The following is a 20,945-nucleotide window of genomic DNA, read 5'->3' on the forward strand; positions in this document are numbered from 1 at the left end:
AATGAGACTTCATGTTTAAATTTTTTCAGCTGCTACAGTGTGGATATGATCAGAGGCCATCTGAGGTCAGATACATTGTGAAATTTCATTGTGATTACATGATTCATGGTTCTGTACACAATAGAAAAATTGAGGGAAAGAAGGTCAGACAATGTGTAATGGAAATGCATGTTGGAATTCCAAATTCCCAGAACTGTAAAGGAGTAAAATTATTCTTCCTTATGTGGATTGTTTTCCTGATGTTCTATTGATTTTCAAAAATAAAGGTAGGTTAGCAGAAATAATGGTGATGTTTCTACTTATTACCAAAAGTCTACCAGTATCAGTGAAAGTGAAACAGGATACTGGTATTAATTTGATTTAATTTTCAAATGTCAATTGAATGTTTTACAATATAAAGACAAAATTAATGTGATAACATCACTCTAAAAATTGTAATCAGGAAAAAACTTCCAATACTGCATTACAACAGCCAGAAGGAAACACCATATACATTCAAATGATTGACGATAATGTTTAAAGAAACACATACTGTACTATTTTGCCCATTCCTTGACAAACACAACACATATTGCCTACGTCGAATTCGATTTATTTCTGCCTGGCGTGATACTCAATAAGTTGAACACATATGTATGCCAAAGATAGATATCAAAAAGAAGCCTCTACCATAGGTAGAATACACAGATTTTAGTCAGATTTCTGAAACAAATCAGAGGATATTAAATAACAAGATAATAAAATGTGAGGCTGGATGAACACAGCAGGCCAAGCAGCATCTCAGGAGCACAAAAGCTGACGTTTCGGGCCTAGACCCTTCATCAGAGAGGGGGATGGGGGGAGGGAACTGGAATAAATAGGGAGAGAGGGGGAGGCGGACCGAAGATGGAGAGTAAAGAAGATAGGTGGAGAGGGTGTAGGTGGGGAGGTAGGGAGGGGATAGGTCAGTCCAGGGAAGACGGACAGGTCAAGGAGGTGGGATGAGGTTAGTAGGTAGCTGGGGGTGCGGCTTGGGGTGGGAGGAAGGGATGGGTGAGAGGAAGAACCGGTTAGGGAGGCAGAGACAGGTTGGACTGGTTTTGGGATGCAGTGGGTGGGGGGGAAGAGCTGGGCTGGTTGTGTGGTGCAGTGGGGGGAGGGGATGAACTGGGCTGGTTTAGGGATGCAGTGGGGGAAGGGGAGATTTTGAAACTGGTGAAGTCCACATTGATACCATATGGCTGCAGGGTTCCCAGGCGGAATATGAGTTGCTGTTCCTGCAACCTTCGGGTGGCATCATTGTGGCAGTGCAGGAGGCCCATGATGGACATGTCATCAAGAGAATGGGAGGGGGAGTGGAAATGGTTTGCGACTGGGAGGTGCAGTTGTTTGTTGCGAACTGAGCGGAGGTGTTCTGCAAAGCGGTCCCCAAGCCTCCGCTTGGTTTCCCCAATGTAGAGGAAGCCGCACCGGGTACAGTGGATGCAGTATACCACATTGGCAGATGTGCAGGTGAACCTCTGCTTAATGTGGAATGTCATCTTGGGGCCTGGGATGGGGGTGAGGGAGGAGGTGTGGGGACAAGTGTAGCATTTCCTGCGGTTGCAGGGGAAGGTGCCGGGTGTGGTGGGGTTGGAGGGCAGTGTGGAGCGAACAAGGGAGTCACGGAGAGAGTGGTCTCTCCGGAAAGCAGACAGGGGAGGGGATGGAAAAATGTCTTGGGTGGTGGGGTCGGATTGTAAATGGCGGAAGTGTCGGAGGATAATGCGTTGTATCCGGAGGTTGGTAGGGTGGTGTGTGAGAACGAGGGGGATCCTCTTGGGGCGGTTGTGGCGGGGGTGGGGTGTGAGGGATGTGTCGCGGGAAATGTGGGAGACGCGGTCAAGGGCGTTCTCAATCACCGTGGGGGGAAAGTTGCGGTCCTTAAAGAACTTGGACATCTGGGATGTGCGGGAGTGGAATGTCTTATCGTGGGAGCAGATGAGGCGGAGGCGGAGGAATTCGGAATAGGGGATGGAATTTTTGCAGGAGGGTGGGTGGGAGGAGGTGTATTCTAGGTAGCTGTGGGAGTCGGTGGGCTTGAAATGGACATCAGTTACAAGCTGGTTGCCTGAGATGGAGACTGAGAGGTCCAGGAAGGTGAGGGATGTGCTGGAGATGGCCCAGGTGAACTGAAGGTTGGGGTGGAAGGTGTTGGTGAAGTGGATGAACTGTTCGAGCTCCTCTGGGGAGCAAGAGGCGGCGCCGATACAGTCATCAATGTACCGGAGGAAGAGGTGGGGTTTGGGGCCTGTGTAGGTGCGGAAGATGGACTGTTCCACGTAACCTACAAAGAGGCAGGCATAGCTGGGGCCCATGCGGGTGCCCATGGCCACCCCCTTAGTCTGTAGGAAGTGGGAGGAGTCAAAAGAGAAGTTGTTGAGTGTGAGGACGAGTTCCGCTAGGCGGATGAGAGTGTCGGTGGAGGGGGCCTGGTCGGGCCTGCGGGACAGGAAGAAGCGGAGGGCCTTGAGGCCATCTCCATGCGGAATGCAGGTGTACAGGGACTGGACGTCCATGGTGAATATGAGGTGTTGGGGGCCAGGGAATTGGAAGTCCTGGAGGAGGTGGAGGGCGTGGGTGGTGTCACGGACATAGGTGGGGAGTTCCTGGACCAAAGGGGAGAAAATGGAGTCCAGATAGGTGGAGATGAGTTCGGTGGGGCAGGAGCAGGCTGAGACGATGGGTCGACCAGGGCAGGCAGGTTTGTGGATTTTGGGAAGGAGATAGAAACGGGCCGTGCGGGGTTGGGGAACAATGAGGTTAGAGGCTGTGGGTGGGAGGTCCCCTGAGGTGATGAGGTCATGAATGGTGTTGGAGATGATGGTTTGGTGCTCGGGTGTGGGGTCATGATCGAGGAGGCGATAGGAGGTGGTGTCGGAGAGTTGGCGTCTGGCCTCGGCGATGTAGAGGTCAGTACGCCATACTACCACTGCGCCACCCTTGTCTGCGGGTTTGATGGTGAGGTTGGGGTTGGAGCTTCTGATGTCCATTTCAAGCCCACCGACTCCCACAGCTACTGATGTCCATTTCAAGCCCACCGACTCCCACAGCTGATGTCCATTTCAAGCCCACCGACTCCCACAGCTACCTAGAATACACCTCCTCCCACCCACCCTCCTGCAAAAATTCCATCCCCTATTCCGAATTCCTCCGCCTCCGCCGCATCTGCTCCCACGATAAGACATTCCACTCCCGCACATCCCAGATGTCCAAGTTCTTTAAGGACCGCAACTTTCCCCCCACGGTGATTGAGAACGCCCTTGACCGCGTCTCCCGCATTTCCCGCGACACATCCCTCACACCCCACCCCCGCCACAACCGCCCCAAGAGGATCCCCCTCGTTCTCACACACCACCCTACCAACCTCCGGATACAACGCATTATCCTCCGACACTTCCGCCATTTACAATCCGACCCCACCACCCAAGACATTTTTCCATCCCCTCCCCTGTCTGCTTTCCGGAGAGACCACTCTCTCCGTGACTCCCTTGTTCGCTCCACACTGCCCTCCAACCCCACCACACCCGGCACCTTCCCCTGCAACCGCAGGAAATGCTACACTTGTCCCCACACCTCCTCCCTCACCCCCATCCCAGGCCCCAAGATGACATTCCACATTAAGCAGAGGTTCACCTGCACATCTGCCAATGTGGTATACTGCATCCACTGTACCCGGTGCGGCTTCCTCTACATTGGGGAAACCAAGCGGAGGCTTGGGGACCGCTTTGCAGAACACCTCCGCTCAGTTCGCAACAAACAACTGCACCTCCCAGTCGCAAACCATTTCCACTCCCCCTCCCATTCTCTTGATGACATGTCCATCATGGGCCTCCTGCACTGCCACAATGATGCCACCCGAAGGTTGCAGGAACAGCAACTCATATTCCGCCTGGGAACCCTGCAGCCATATGGTATCAATGTGGACTTCACCAGTTTCAAAATCTCCCCTTCCCCCACTGCATCCCTAAACCAGCCCAGTTCATCCCCTCCCCCCACTGCACCACACAACCAGCCCAGCTCTTCCCCCCCACCCACTGCATCCCAAAACCAGTCCAACCTGTCTCTGCCTCCCTAACCGGTTCTTCCTCTCACCCATCCCTTCCTCCCACCCCAAGCCGCACCCCCAGCTACCTACTAACCTCATCCCACCTCCTTGACCTGTCCGTCTTCCCTGGACTGACCTATCCCCTCCCTACCTCCCCACCTACACCCTCTCCACCTATCTTCTTTACTCTCCATCTTCGGTCCGCCTCCCCCTCTCTCCCTATTTATTCCAGTTCCCTCCCCCCATCCCCCTCTCTGATGAAGGGTCTAGGCCCGAAACGTCAGCTTTTGTGCTCCTGAGATGCTGCTTGGCCTGCTGTGTTCATCCAGCCTCACATTTTATTATCTTGGAATCTCCAGCATCTGCAGTTCCCATTATCTCTGATATTAAATAACATATTTATTTGATGCATTTGTTGTTAAAAATGAATGAAGCAATTCTTTGGATTTTTCAATCATTGGTCATAAGGCGATTTAACATAAAATATGTAGCCAAAACAACATAATGGTCAAGGATTTAATCTTAAAACCTTTACCTAAACAGCTTATGGATCCGTATGCAACACTGTGAACTTATCCCTTATTTGCATGGGTACAGAATAAATCATAATATTCATCCATTTTGAAAATAGTCCCATAGATATCATTGCAACTGAGTAAATGAGATTGAGAATAAATGAAGTCAGTGTAAGCATTTAAAGTGCTGAGGCAATGTGGGCTACCAGATCAAGACACAGAGGTCTATTCATAATAGTTTTACATAGCTAGTAATATTCCTTTGGGGCTTTAGCTCACACCTCCATCAAAAGGAGGATATCACATGTTATTAAGGCCAAGTAAAGAAAACAATTAGACAATCATGATCTTGCAGTTCATTTGTACACATTCTGGTCAGAGGGCTTTTATTTTATAAATAAATTCAGGGTCACAAGTCAAATACACACGACTGGGGTCATTGAGCACACAGAAGAAAGGAACAAAGACGAAAGCCATAGGGTAAAAAATCCCACTGAGGGTTAATCTAGCAGAAACGTATCAAAGGCTGTAAACCACTCTTGTCTTTGTTATTCATCATATGGGAATTTGTTCACATATCCTGCTGATTTCAATTGGAGTGAGCATCATCATTGAATTCCTTGTCTTTCTAGTCTTTTCATGTAGAGATTTAAAGCTTTACAGCATAGTTTAAAAAAAGACACAAATGCCTCAAAAACCACAAGTTCACAATTGTTATCATTGCAGGTCTTCTTTTACCAAACAAAATATTTGTGTACAATAAATTTGCTATCCTGTTTATTCCAATTCACTGTGGCAGTTTGTATTTTATGCAATAATCCAGATGTATATCACATTTCAGACCACCATTTTAGCAGCTCAACAATTCAATGTCTGTGGTTATCAAATTAGCACATTGAGGTCGCACACAAAATATCATGATTGGGAGCATGCGAAAAACATTAGGTTTATCGTTGAACTATTTACAAATGATTCAATACAAGGAAGAGGAATGGAAACACAAGCTTGGAAGTATAGCATATATTTTTAACTCTGAATTCCCTACAGTATCCTCACCAATTGACTTCAAACACATCACTGTCTCTGCAAAGTGGATTAAATCTCACTCATATTTCAAATACTTCTATATCACGAGCCTGTTAGTTATGTTAGGGATAACATGACAGTCAAAAATGAGTACACAAAAATTGCATTTAATTCAGTCTTTGCACCTTCGCCACAAGCCACCATTTACATATGATTTTGGAATTCTGTCTGCATTCGGCAGTTTGAAGTACTCAGTGTTCCATTTGAGAATGGACTGAAACATAAATGATGTTTGGCACTTCACACGAACATAGACAACGACATAAAATATTAAAATATAGAAGCACAAAAATGAGGCAACCATTGGAGCTCCTTTCAAACCCAACCTTCAGGGATCAGCCGAGTCTCTTCTGTTTACATCTGTGGTGTGGGGAAGGAGGAACTGCCTGAAATTCAGATCTTACACACATTTGCTCCTGACTTATTCATTTTCTTTATTTTATTTCTTTTTATTTGCAAAACATTTTCTGTACCATCTCTATCTAGCATATAGCTGGAGATTTACACCTCTTTTGTCCTGTATGTAAAAACAAATGTTAGCAAATTCACTTATTTTAAAAGAAAAGAGAGGATTTAGAAATGTCCAGCAGGACCAGAGTGATCATTTAGGTATTTGATTAATAATCAATTGTAACTGCAGTCTGTTTAAACTTCCATCACAAATCCCATTAAAATTAGGTCACACTTGAGCTGAAATCCCAAAAGACTGTCCTCTACAAAAGTAGTTAGTAAAATTACTCGAAAGGGTAATGATTAAGGACTTTTAACAATTATTCAACCAATAATCAATACTAGCTGATGAATAATTTATTAACACACCTATGGTTATCACTACTCTTAAGTCTGGCTACTTTAATAAATCACTTTCAGTGCATGAAAAAATTACCAAAAATAGCTATCGTTTCTAGGTTATAACTGCATCATTTGTGTGTGTGTAGTTGTGTTCAGAAAAATTGTTTGGTTTTTTTTGTATGCGGTGCTGCAGTTACGGGATTAACCAAACCAAGTTTCATTTACATTGCGGCTGTAAAATTCCATTCAACCAGACAACAGGGTTATTTCCTGTGATTTGGCTTCAGATTTACTGTATTTTTTTTCAATTCTAAATGCAGAGGAAGATAGATTAGATATTAGCACAAAGACACAATGTTATAGGAAAATGTATTATTCAAGCTATAGCCCAATCAAATTGTCATCTTTGTTAGACAACTAGACTTCATCATTTTAAATATATCTTTCAAATTGCTAATTCAGGTTCACAATTTCATGCCATTATCTTGCGCCATAGAATAACAAACTTTTATAATGGCCTGTCTGTGATCTGTAATGCACAGATGCTTTGAACTGTACTTGGCAGTGTTTCTTTCCTTTATTGAAAGGTAGCTAGGTGGTCCTGACAGAGCAGTTAATAAATACTTTATTTTAATCTTTTTGATAGAAGCTTCAGATTAAAGGAACAAACCTCTTTTTGTCGGTTGAACAAGGTTATAATTCAAATATCAAAGGTGATAAATATGGAAGAATGTGTTTGCCTGCACAAAAGTGTACCTTGAAGAATTCCTCTCAACCTCTTTGAAACTACATTTTGGGTTTTCCTAAATAGTTCTGATGTCAATCAGCTGTATTCTTCTTTTTCAAGACAAAGATATTAATGTTTATTTTACAGAAATTAAGTCCATTGATATAAATAGCAGTTCAGTGCAATGTTCCTGCAAATGTAATTAAAACATAAGTTTGTGAGCAGGAATCACGCAAGACTGGTTAATTATAGTATTCACAGTAATCTATTGCTAACTTTTCACTTTATCAGAATAACAGACAAAATGTTGGAAATCAAATCATTAAAACTTCTTGAAAAGTATCTACCTTGACACGATTCAGTTGATACTGTTCTTGTTAATTTGGCTAAGACCTTTAAGGATGTGTGTCATTAAAACAATGGGTTTGTTGCTTAATGTTTCTCCCCATGTTGATCGATTTACTGTTCTATTTATCACCAAATTAATGTTTATGTAACAAATGAGAGGAGAATTCTAGTTCCATCCTAAATAAAAACAAAAAGTGCTGAAAATACTGTTGTAGTTCTGTCAAACTGGGTTGTTTAATAAATGATGAAAATGATGTTTAATATTGGAATCAAAGACAAATGTTCAAGACTTCTGTGCCATGGTTGTAACTTTACATGCAAGTCCCTCTTGGTGGTGTGGGTGTTCAGAATTTGTCCTCCTGTAACATGGTAAGAATTTTCTGCTTGAGGGGTACCAGTAGGTATTAACATAACATAAAGTTTGGTGTTATGCCTCAAGAAATTCTGGACCCAGTTACAGTATTTGAAAATGTCAATTACATTTACCCTTGTAACTTTCTTAAGTTTAGTCAGTTAGTTTTTATTCTCACAAGGGCCTTCCAATTACAATATCTAATATTGTTGGGAAACTTTAGCTTTCTCCATTGTGAAGGCAGTTTTTAGCTGTTTTGGACAGAGGGGACTACTCACAACAAAGGATGGCTGCTATATTACAGTGAGAGATAGTAAGAATTGCCAGTGATAACACAGCGTGGAGCTGGAGGAACACAGCAGGCCAGGCAGCATCAGAGGAGCATGAAAGCTGATGTTTTGGGTCTAGGCCTTCCCAAAAAGTCACCTTTCCTGCTCCTCTGATGCTGCTTAACCTGCTGTGTTCATCCAGCTCCACACTGTGTTATATCTTCTATGTTACAGTGATGTCATTTGCAGCATAAGCAATCTGGCCAACTGCTTAGCTACAAGAAAACAGACCATAATGCCTGGAATTAGAAACAAATTGACATTAAAGGCTTACCAACAATGCAATACCATTAAAGTTAACATAACTGCAAGGAGGAGTGCTGTAAGTGAATGAACTTTAAAAAGGCTGTTGAAGCTTTTTCATAACAAACAGGAGGTTCTGCAAGGAGAGATGAAGAATTTAGGGGGCAATAAAGATATATTGCAGATCAGTTTGTGCTGTTTAATTACAGCCAGGCTGTTATATCAAAATAATATTACATTAATTTTCTGTTTGCCGAAATAAATTGAAAATTGCAATCAGAATGGGTCCCCTGGGCTGCTGCTAACGACTATTGCTAATGATCTTCAGGGACGTGGAAAAGGTACTGCATTTAATGCAACAAGTAACTGTCTGAGTTAAAAGTCCACATCTGCATGGTGCATGGAAAACCCAGTGGAGCGTGCTATGCAGCTGAAAATGTTTAATGAAGCGGTTTGATAGGAATAACTGAAATTTGCACCATGCCACCTGGCAAATAGTCGACCAGTAGGCATGAATTAATGGTATTCATACAGTGCTCCTTGAAACTGCCGAACATGAAAGGGGGAAAACAACAATGGACTTGATTAAAAATGCCTGAAGCCAGTTTCCACAGAGTTGTTATTCTACAACAAATGAAAATGATTTTTCCACCTGTACCCTCAGTATACAGATGCTGAGATATCTATCTATAAGAAGGAGATTTCTAATAATTCTAAAAATGATCAAAGAACGGTCATTGATATGGGTGACTTTTAAAGTTTATTGTGGTATATTTATGTAATACAATTAGGCAGGGTGTAAAAAGGGAAATCATGTTGTTAAGTTCTTAGATATATGTGAAGGTTTAATAGCCAAGTAGGATAAAAGGAAGCCAGTGGATATGCAGTATTTGGATTTCCAAAAGGCATTCAATAACATGCCACATCAAAGGTTACTGCAAAAGACGAGAACTCATGATGTTAGAGTGAGGCATTAATATGGATGGAGAAAAAAGAACTCAGATGAATGGCCCATGTTCACGCTGACAAACTGTTATTAGTGGAGTGGTAAAGAGATCAGTGTGAGTGCGCCAACTATTTATGAGATACATTATTGTCATGAACGCTTTAACTAATGGTTATTTGTGAAGGCAAAAGGAAAAAGCACAGGCTATTCCAGAATTTCATGCTGTGATGATCTGACATGTATGATCAAGGCATTAGCAAGCATGAATGTCTCTAAAGACTTATAGACGTAGCTTGCTCACAAAATAGAATCTTTTGATTTTTTTTCAATTACTATTCTAAAGAACAAATAGGTTTCAATCTGAATTTAGTAAGAGAATTTTCCTTTCAGAAATAAGCTGGGCTACTTGTCCTTCGGAAACTTCCCTCCAACTCATCTTTATTCCATCAGGTTTCTCTTCAGTTGATAAAAGAAATACCTCTCCAATCCCATCCCTGTTCAAAAACAGCCCTAACTGGGATCCACAACAAGCAATCAGCAGTTATATGTTCTAGAAGAAGCCTTAATTTAAAAACAATCTCTAAAATCCACAGTGAACGTTCAATAATCCCTTTTAATAAAACCACTCCACATTTTTCCACAAAAGCTACAATAAGTCAAATTTCCCCAGTTGTTCAAATCTTAACTTCGCCGAGGAATATTATACACCAACTATCTTTATAACAAAAGGAGCTAGGTAGGTAAGATGAGTGGACAATGTACTGTGAGAACTTGTGAGGTTGTCCGCTTTGATGGAAAGAATATAGGAACAGAACATTGTTAAAATAGGGAGATACTGGAGATGGGTCTAGGGGCCCTTAGCATGCAGTTAATCATTAGCAACACAATCAAATGTTCACCTTTAAGACAAACGATATGGAATATAAAAGTGGAAAATCTTTCTCCAACTGAGCAAGATATTGGCAAGACTGCATGTGCAGTACCATACTGCAAGATAGTAGTTTTGGTCTCCCTAATTAAAGAAGGATAAACTGCATTGAAAATAGTTCAGAAAAGGTTCACAAGGCTGATTTATGAGATGAAAGGATTGCTTTATGAGGAAAGATTAAGAAGGTTGTGTTGATACTCATTGAAGAGTCAAGAAGATTGAGAGGTGATCTCACTGAATCACATAGGATTCTAAGGGAGCTTGACAGGGTAGATGCTAACAGGATGTGGGAATTTTAGAACAAGTGAAATTTTAGAACTAGTAATCAGCTTTAAAATAAGAGGTGTTCTATTTCAGATGGAGATGAGGAGGAATTTCTTCTGTTCGCATTTCTCTGAGAGAAAATGAGGTTGGAATGGGAGAAAGGCTGTATGTGGTTGTAGGTTTGAGCAGAAAGATGGGGATGGAGGAAGTTGGATGTCAATGTTCACTAATGCCTTTTCCTCCTCAGAAGCCTCAGATGAAGACTTTCAAATCACAAAGCAGGGGCAATCTCTGACTTAACAAACAAGCAGCTGTGATACCAGGGTTACAATGTGTCCTGTCTGTAGAGTACATCATCTATGAGTGCATCTTTCTTGCGGGGGATGTTAGAATAGTCAACTGGCACTCCAAACACCCTTTACACTTAAAATTGTCAAGGTTTCTCCAGCTCATTAGTGTGGATCCTTTTAGGGATTCCCACTTACAAACTCTTAATCCAGGCTGCAACAAGATTGCAAGCTGTTTAAGGAGTGCATGATCATTAACTAAAAGTGCAGCAAGTTTTATTTAATGTAAATCTAGATTTCAGTCATGTATTGAAGATAAAAGAGGAAAGGGTTAGTCTGAGCAGCTGAACAGAGTGGGAGAAAGGTGAAGGACACCTGACTGAGTGAAAAGAAGCAGGCAGCTAGGGCAGTGGAGATGAAATTTGAGGCTGTAGGCACCAGGCTCAATCTTAATAATCGTTGATGGCTGGTTCAAACTGTCTTTCAGCAGTTGCTGGAAGAACCCAGTGGGAATAATAATAAAATTAAGACAGTCAGGTATGATGGATGAAGTGCGATGGAAAGTCATAACAAGAAATTATTGTGTAACTTCTGGAAAGATCATCACATTTGCATGAGACTTTAGAGCTGGACTTTCTGTATTGCTACTATGAAATTGTAGGTGGTATTGACAATTGGGAGCAAGTTTATCTGGGGTGGGGTGAAGTGAGATTCATATTTCATGTCATCCTAGCACCCATTAGTGCTCCTGGGACTTTTCATTAGAAATGACAGCAATCGCAGAATACTTCCGCCCAAGTTTGGGCACGCATATTTCAAGGAGAGGTTAATGAAGATGAACAAATCATGTTATGGTTTTGGCATGATTATTTAGCACTGACTTAGCTCAGGCAGTTTAATGAAGGTTTGCACCTTGGGCAGTCTTTAAAATTGCAAGACTACTTAACTAGAAAAAATGCTTTTACCATAGTATTGAACCACACCCTGCTGTCACAGGCAGCACAGCCATGGTCCTCTCACTAATCTGGGGCATCAGTAGTAGGACAGATGATGTGGTGAGATTGCCACTAACATCCCAACATTAATCCTAACAAGTTTACTGTGGTCCCTATTAACTAAAATGTCCAAGTGCAGCTGGTCTTATTGCAATGCTTCACTGTTAATGTATATAACCGAATCCTTACTATATCATAAGTAAGTACATGCCTCCAAATATTTTCCAGCATATTTTTTTTGACTGCAACAATTTAAGGTTTTTTTCTCCCTAAAGCTATAACAGTAATTGTGTGTTTGTTTTACCAGTTTATATCAAAACAAGCTGAAGCATGAAACTTAGAACCTTACATCACTGGATCATATAAATTATACAGCAGCGGTGGCCAGTTGGCCCATCCTATCTATGCCAGGGTACAATAGATTTGATGTAAAATGTATTTCAAAAGGCTTGCTTTTTACTTCAGAAACAGAAGCTGTCTGTGAGCAGTATTAAACAGACAGATGAAGAGACATGGGAGGATGATTATGCAACTTTAAAAAATTTCCTACTGAGAATTCAAAAATAACCATTGTTTGAAGAACAGATTTGTTTATACAGCAGTGCTATCTATTTATTTACCTAGCTGCGGTGGGTAAGGCAAACAGTGATTATTTATTTTTGAACAAAAATGGAAAATAGAAATTCAAACGGATTAAATCATGAATGTCACTATCGAAATCATGTTACAATCCAAGTGGAGATCATAAGCCTGGCTCAGTGGTTAGCACTGCAGCCTCACAGCACCAGGGACCCGGGTTCAATTCCACCCTCAGGCAACTGTCTGTGTGGAGTTTGTGCATTCTCCCCGTGTCTGCGTGGGTTTCCTCCGGGTGCTCCGGTTTCCTCCCACAGTCCAAAGGTGTGTAGGCGAGGTGGATTGGCCATGCTAAATTGACCATGGTGTTCAGGGATGTGTAGATTGGGTGGGTTACAGGGGGATTGGGTCTGGGTGGGATGCTCTGAGGTTCGATGTGGACTTGTTGGGCCAAAGGGCCTGTTTCCACACTGTAGGGATTCTATGAAGAACAAACAACCTTCCCCTACCCACGACTGAAGAAATTACTGATACAATTTTACTTCTTATAACTTTCATAGAACATAGAACATAGAAAAAGTACAGCACAGTACAGGCCCTTTGGCCCACGATGTTGTGCCGTGGAATAATCCTAATCCAAAAATAAAGTAACCTAAACTACATTCCCCTCAATTCACTGCTGTCCATGTGCACGTCCAGCAGTCGCTTAAATGTCACTAATGACTCTGCTTCCACGACGACCACTGGTAAACTATTCCATGCGCTCACAACTCTCTGGGTGAAGAACCTCCCTCTGACGTCTCCTCTATACCTTCCTCCTAACACCTTAAAACTATGACCTCTCGTGGCAGTCAATCCTGCCCTGGGCAAAAGTCTCTGGCTATCGACTCTATCCATGCCTCACATTACCTTGTACACCTCGATCAGGTCACCACTCTTCCTCCTTCTCTCCAGAGAGAAAATTCCGAGCTCAGTCAACCTCTCCTCGTAAGACAAGCCCTCCAGTCCAGGCAGCATCCTGGTAAACCTCCTTTGCACTCTCTCCAAAGCCTCCACATCTTTCCTATAATAGGGCAACCAGAACTGGACACAATATTCCGGAGTGTGGTCCCACCAGGATTTTGTAGAGCTGCAGCATAACCTCGCGGCTCTTAAACTCGATCCCCCTGTTAATGAAAGCCAAAACACCACATGCTTTCTTAACAATCTTATCCACCTGGGTGGCAACTTTGAGGGAGCTATGCACTTGAACACCAAGATCCCGCTGTTCCTCCACACTGCCGAGAATCCTGCCTTTAATCCTATATTCAGCATTTAAGTTCGACCTTCCAAAGTACATCACTTCGCATTTATCCAGGTTGAACTCCATCTGCCATTTCTCAGCCCAGCTCTGCATACTGTCAATGTCTTGCTGAAGCCTGCAATAGCCCTCGATACTATCAATGGCACGTCCAACCTTTGTGTCATCAGCAAACATACTAACTCGCCCCTCAACCTCCTCATCCAAGTCATTTATAAAAACTACAGAGAGCAAAAGCCCAAGAACAGAGCCCTGTGGGACACCACTCAGCACTGACCTCCAGGCAGAATCTTACCATCTACAACCACTCTCTGCCTCCTGTCAGCCAACCAATTCTGAATCCAGACAGCCAAATCACCCTGTATCCCATTCCTCCTGACTTTATGAATGAGCCTGCCATGGGAAACCTTATCAAATGCCTTGCTGAAGTCCATGTACACCAGATCCACTGCTCGACCCTCGTCAATCTGTCTCATGACTTCCTCAAAGAACTCAATAAGATTTGTAAGGCATGACCTGCCCCTCACAAAGCCATGCTGACTCCCTTTAATCACGCTATGCTTTTCCAAATAGTCATAAATCCTATCCCTCAGAATTCTTTCCAAAACCTTGCTGACCGCAGACGTAAGACTGACTGGTCTGTAATTTCCAGGGATTTCCCTATTCCCTTTCTTGAAAAGAGGAACAACATTTGCCTCCCTCCAATCTTCCGGTACAACTCCCGTGGAGAGTGAGGAAGCAAAGATCTTCACCAGCGGCTTAGCAAGCAACCTCCTTTCTCGCTTCCCGGAGCAACCTAGGATAAATCTGGTCTTGCCCTGGGGACTTATCAATCTTAATGTTTGCCAAAATTTCCAGCACGTCAACTTCCTCAATCTTGATCTGTTCAAGCCTGTTTTCCTGCTCCTCAAAGTTCTCATTCACAACAAGGTCCCTCTCCTTAGTAAAAACCTAAGCAAAACACTCATTTAGGGCTTCCCCTATCTGCTCAGACTCCACACACAAGTTTGCTACGCTATCCCTGATCGGCCCTACCTACTCCCTCATCATTCTCTTATTCCTCACGTATGAGTAAAATGCCTTCGGGTTCTCCCTAATCCTTCCTGCCAAGTCTTTTTCGTGCCCCCTCCTGGCCCTCCTCAGTCCACTTTTGAGCTCCTTCCAAGCAAGCCTGTAATCCTCTAAAGCTGTGCTAGACCCTTGCTTCCTCCACCTTACGTACGCTGCCTTTTTCTTTTTGACAAGAAGCACCTCTGTACCCGTCATCCAAGGCTCCTTAATATTACCCCTTCTTACCTGTCTCAGAAGAACAAATTTAGACATCACTCGCAACAACTGCTCCTTAAACAGCTTCCACACGTCTGCTCTGTCCTTTCTGTGGAACAATTGTTCCCAATCTGTACTTCCCAACTCCTGTCTGTTAGCGTCATAGTTTCCTTTACCCCTGTTAAATATCTTCCCCGGTAACTGCTCCTTTGACAGGAATCAGAATCAATACAAATAAACTTGAATTAACAGGCACATGTTACTTCAAATAAATATAATAATTTGCCCTTAAATAGTCAATATAGCAAAGATATATTTTAAAGAATCACAAGTACTGCAACATTCCCCACAGGCATGTGGCGCCACGTGCTGTTCCAAGGTTCTCTCATTTGACTCTGGTAGTAAAAACCTCTATTTTCCCACCCAATAAATTTGGCTCTCAAGACACATTCACCAACATCCGTATTGTCCCTGGAGACATTCATTACCCAAACAACACAATCCTGCAGAACCTTCTACGTTAGGCTTGAGAGTATTGATGACACAAATTCCCCAGAGATCACTTTGTCCAAATCTTTCTATACACCCCTTTTTATAATCAGCTTTGCTAAAACTGAAGCAGCGGCATTAAAATTGTCAAATTCTCAATCTTTGCATTAACCCTGTTTTCAGGTTTCTGTTCTGTTTAAATGTATTACACAAACACAACTCATTGTAAATATGAATTCAATTTTCTTCGCTCCACTGTAGCTCTCTTTTGTATCTGACACATAGCTTCCATCTTAATGTCCTAACGTTTTCTTCTGCCTTCTGGTCAAGGGTTGCCAAGCCAATTGAAACAGTCCTCTTGTTATTCAAGAAATTTATTGTTTCTCCCTTTACAATTGATGCAAATTATTAAAAATTATTTTTCAGAAAGTCTTTAAGAGATCATTGACAGATTCTATCAACATTTAATGAAATTATAAATTTTTCTCAACTGCTTCAGGTCAAGGCTCCTCAAATTCCTAAAATTATGCATTGAAAATATAAAGTTTTCCCATATTTCTAATAATACCAGAGGAAGACAATGCACTTGCTTATCTCTGTTTCCAAAGCTCGTCTTTCCTAGAACAGAAGTTCTAGCCTGAGGGATGACGTGCTACATCATACATTGCTGACCAAGAGACTCCACTATTTATACAATCTGTCATGTGTATATCAGAAGTATGGACAGGTTAGTAATCAAACTGTTATTAATGTACCTTCTTTGACGATCATGATTCATCATTCCCAAAATGATTCCCAGAAGATTCTGGCTCAGAGGCAAGGAAACCACCCTCTCCACCACAAGACCTCCTGCATTGAAAAACAGGTGGTAAATTACAAGGGCAAAAGAAAATTCAAAAGAAGTAAAGCTATGTTTGGTGGAGATTGTCCAGCAGCTCCAGACATTGGGTTCTACACCCCAGTGAGGGGCCTAAGTCTCAGAGTTAAGCAACTTAGCATGCCCGACAGTGTGGTGTGGCTGCAGGATAGGCATGCAATGGGTGTTAGATTCCAGTGAGTCTAATGGGTAATGTCGGTAATTTTCACTCCACTACCTTTTCGAGCCCGAGGCCCAGGTTCAAGGCCTACTTGCTCCAGACATAGAAAAGACCTATTTCACCTTCTTCATCCCTAATAGACTCCAGCTCACCTCTTACTGCCAGCAGGCTGAGTATTTCCATGCGTCAGAAGAATTTTGGATTCCTTTTTATGCTGTCATTCTCTTCTCATTTTCCGTCTTTTCCAGTCTTATCATCCTCTTCATTTTCCCTCTCTGTTTTGTGGGCTGAATTTAAAGCAGCCAGGCCTGGTGGAAAACATGGAACTGGATCCACTCAATTCTGGGAGAGGCTCACATCAGTCTCCGAGCAATGTGAAATACAAAGCCATAGTAGAAACACAGTCCCTCATGGCAGGTTGTCAATTGACTTCATTATTGAACCCATTGGGATCTGACTTTAGTGGTAACTTAGGGGCTACATGTCAATGGCATAGCTTTCCCAAACTTCCAGAAGGCTGTTTATCTGCTGCCTACTATGGGGTGGTCCCTCTTTCAAAAGCACTTAGTAACTGATTGAGTGACCTGGTATCAAATGCCTCCCGGTCCTTCCCTTCCACCTCCCCCATATACCCACTCTGCTAAAACTGTCACTGCAACCCCCACTCTAACTTCACTCACCTCTGACCTGGTTATTTCAGTGATCCTTGTTCTTTCTGGTGGTGATGCTTGAAGTCCTGAATCCCAGTGAAGGCCCTGAAAACTGTTGAATTGACTCAGCTCACTTCTTGAGAAGTGACATTCCTTTTCCACCAGTTCTCCAGCTAATTGACTGGGCCCATATGAATGACATAAAATGCTGTCTATTGTATTTGGCTTGGTGCTGGCTTGAAAAATTCATCTGATGTGTATCAAACACCCCAAGCTGGATTTTGGTGACCCGATAATTCTTTGAATCGAAAGTGCAGCCTGAAAAGTTAGTGATGAGGTTATGTGAGAGACAGTAGGAACTGCCGATGCTAGAGCCTGAGATAACAAGATGTAGAGCTGGATGAACACAGCAGGCCAGGCATTATCAGAGGAGCAGGAAAGCTGATGCTTTGGGTCTGGACTCTTCTTCAGAAATGGGGGAGGGGAAGGGGGCTCAAAATAAATAGAGAGAGGAGGAGGTGATGATAGAAGGTGAATGGAGGAGCAGATTGGTGGAGAGAAGACGGACAGGTCAAGAAGGCAGGGATGACACCAGTAAAGATGAGTGTAGGTAGGGAGTTGGGATAGGAGTTGGTCAGTGAGGAGAGAGAGGTGAGTAGGTGGGAGGGAAGATGGACAGGTCAAGAAGGCGGTGATGACATGGGCTGGTCTTGGGATGCAGTAGGTGGAGGGGAGATTTTGAAGCTTGTGAACTCCACATTGACACCATGTGGATTGGGCTGCAGAGTTCCCAAGCGGAGTATGAGGTGCTGTTCCTCCAGCCTTCGGGTGGCATCGTTGTAGCACTGGAGGAAGCCCAGGATGGACTTGTCAGTCAAGGAGTGGGAGAAGGAGTTGAAGTGCTTCACGGCTGGGACATGTTGTTGTTTGTCACAAACTGAGCGTAGGTGCTCCACAAAGCCTCTGCTTGGTTTCCTGATGTAGAGGAGGCCACATCAGGAACAGCAGATACAGTATACTGCATTAGCAGATGTGCAGGTGAACATCTGCTTGATGTGGAAGGTTTTCTTGGGGCTTGGGACAAGAGTGAGGGGGGAGGTGTGGGGGCAGGTGTAGTACCTCCTGTGGTTGCAGGGAGAAGTGCCAGGTGTTACGTACCTGGATATCTTACCTTGGTTTTTGGCTTATGCTATTTCCCAGAGGGGATGGGTGGAAAGTGGACATCTGAACTCTACCATGCTCCTGAACTGCCAAATGAAGTAGTTAGGGTATTGTTTAAAACCCAACCTCACAACTTTTCTTGGTTTTCCCAGTGACAAGCTGTTCCATATAAAGTGTGGTCACTGGCCCCTCAAGCAGCATACAAAGGTATTTACAGTATTGGTAAAGATAACATGAGCATGACCAGTCAGCCTGTATACAAAAGCGCAACTACATTTTTCCAAATAGTCTGCTTCTCGTAGATTCGACAAAAAACATTGCACGTACAGGTTAGGTTAGTCTCCCAATATAAGTACTCATTCAGCTGCTATGCACCCAGATGGTCATTGTCATTTCAAAGCTGCCTTGCTCAGTATAGGAGGTTTGCGGAAGATGTTAGAGAAAGGGAAGATGACATCATGATTCTCCAACAATGACCTGGAGGTTCTAAACAAGTGGGTGGTGCAAAAGAGAGGAGTTCTCTTCCAAGAGGACTGGCAAAGGACACCATGCCACCTGATCCTGGCATCCTGGTCTGTAGTCACCATTGAGATCAAAGCCATCTCCATGATGCAGAGGAATAGCCAGTAATTCCGCAAGGAGGTCAATTATCTTCTCCTCTTCACCAGAGCAAGTGCCCCACTCTTCTCTTTGCAACCTAATACTCAGTCTATCTCTGCTACTGCATCCGCCTCGCACCATAGCTCATGATCTGCCATTTTCACTCTGGCATGCAACCTCTTCTGCTACCCGCTCACACTACCTCCATCCTCCCTCAGCACCAACCCTCCATGCCCTCTGTACTACTCACTCCCTCAGAACTCCTCAACGCCCTTCACCCACCAGGACTTGCAGCCATGCCATCTCACTCAATTTCTCACTTTACAGGAGAAGACAGCCCATACATGGCAGAAGGAGCCAATATGGGGTGGAGGAGTCCTGATGTTAAGCTCCTCACCCCATCTGAGGAGAGAATCCTGGCCATTGCAGGAAAAGACATGGATTGCTCCTGCAGAGATGTCAAAGTATTCATGGCCCAACAATCTGTTAAGCACCATTCTTCCTTCCACTGTAACTCTCACATTAATGTTGTCATTGTTGTTCATTGCATCCTACCTCTGGCCACTCACCACAATGCCTGTGTGATCAGGCACTGTCTCCTGCTTGCAACTGGGATCATACTGACTGTGAACGAGCCCTTTCCCCCTTCCCTATGACCCCTTCACATCATGTTTTAATTATATCCCTCCTTTCACTTACTGTCGGCCCTTTACAGTTGTTATTCGTGCCTCACCCTCCAAAAGAATAACTTGCCAAGTCTCCTTCCTGCAACCTCTTTTTCCACGCTTCGCCCCCTTTTACTCTTAGTTACTCTGATCAGACCCAATGGACTGACAGTGGCTTATCTGCATGTGTGATGCAACCAGATTGAGAAGTGCCCAGACCCGTGGCTGCTAAATGTATATCTGCCTAATCCCATTAGCCCTGCTCCCTCTAGAAATGGCCAACATGGAGCCACTGTAACTGACTGTCTCCCACTCCCCAAACTGCAGAGGCACGGACACCTACATAAACCAAGCAGATGCTTGACCAATCCCCTGGATTGGTACTTAAGGCTGCCCAGAACTTATTGTGGTGGGTCCGCTTGACTGGTGGGTGTCTCCATGGGCTTCAGTGAAGAGTAGTCCCTTAAGGTTTTGAGACCTGACTGCCTGCTTGCAGCCAATGCAAGGTGTTCACTATGTGAGCTGTGATACATGCAGTGTGTGTGCTGTGTGAGCTGTGATACATGAGTATGCTATGTGAGCTGCAGTATGTGCAGTGTTTTTGCTGTGAGCTGTGGTACATGCAGTATGTATGCTGTGTGAGCTGCAGCACGTGCAGTGTTTTATGCTGTGTGAGCTGTTGTACTTGCAGTGTTTTTGCTGTGTGAGCTGCTGTACATGCAGTGTATTTGCTGTGTGAGCTGCTACACATGCTGTGTGTTTGCAGCATGTGTGTTTGCTGTGTGAGCTGCTGTACATGCAGTGTATTTGCTGTGTGAGCTGCTACACATGCTGTGTGTTTGCAGTGTGATCTGTGATACATGCAGTGTGTTTTCAGTGTGAGCTGCTGTACATGGTGCAGGTGTGAAATTGATATAGCACATTGTCAGAAAGTAAACTTTCTGCCTCTTGACTGAGGTCTGCTGATCAGGAAAGTTAAGTGCCTGGTTGTCTGATGGCAGTACTTGGGATCCCAATGCACAGCAAGGATGCTGTGAGCCTGCCAGTCAGCGTGAAGTGAGCAATCTGTGAGAGAGTAGGCAAGCAGCCCTGAGATGCAGCATGGTCCAATCCTTCAACTGGGTACCTGCCCCTTTGCACAAAGCCATTAAAGAGTAATCTAGATGATGTGGATGCTTTGGAGAGGGTTCAGAGGAGGTTTACCAGGATGCTGCCTGGACTGGAGGGCTTATCTTATGAAGAGAGGTTGACTGAGCTCGGTCTCTTTTCATTGGAGAAAAGGAGGAGGAGAGGGGACCTAATTGAGGTATACAAGATAATGAG

General features: G+C 43.7%; 1 protein-coding gene across 3 annotated transcripts in view; it reads right to left on the reverse strand.

Annotated features, from left to right (window-relative positions):
• tshz3b (teashirt zinc finger homeobox 3b) overlaps positions 1-16,824 on the reverse strand; it is a 186,742-nt gene extending 169,918 nt beyond the window's left edge. For all 3 annotated transcript variants that reach the window (XR_009446796.1, XR_007249082.2, XM_048546391.2), the window contains exons 1-2: positions 16,699-16,824; positions 16,265-16,358 (exon numbers count right to left, since the gene is read on the reverse strand). Coding sequence is in view for 1 of the 3 variants with exons in the window: in XM_048546391.2 (XP_048402348.2) it covers positions 16,265-16,358; positions 16,699-16,729 (125 nt within the window). In the remaining 2 variants the exon portion in view is untranslated. The remainder of the gene's footprint in view (positions 1-16,264; positions 16,359-16,698) is intronic.
• Positions 16,825-20,945: the final 4,121 nt, after the last annotated feature.

The sequence above is a fragment of the Stegostoma tigrinum genome, chromosome 16 (genome assembly GCF_030684315.1).
Source record: "Stegostoma tigrinum isolate sSteTig4 chromosome 16, sSteTig4.hap1, whole genome shotgun sequence".
Classification (NCBI taxonomy): Eukaryota; Metazoa; Chordata; class Chondrichthyes; order Orectolobiformes; family Stegostomatidae; genus Stegostoma; species Stegostoma tigrinum.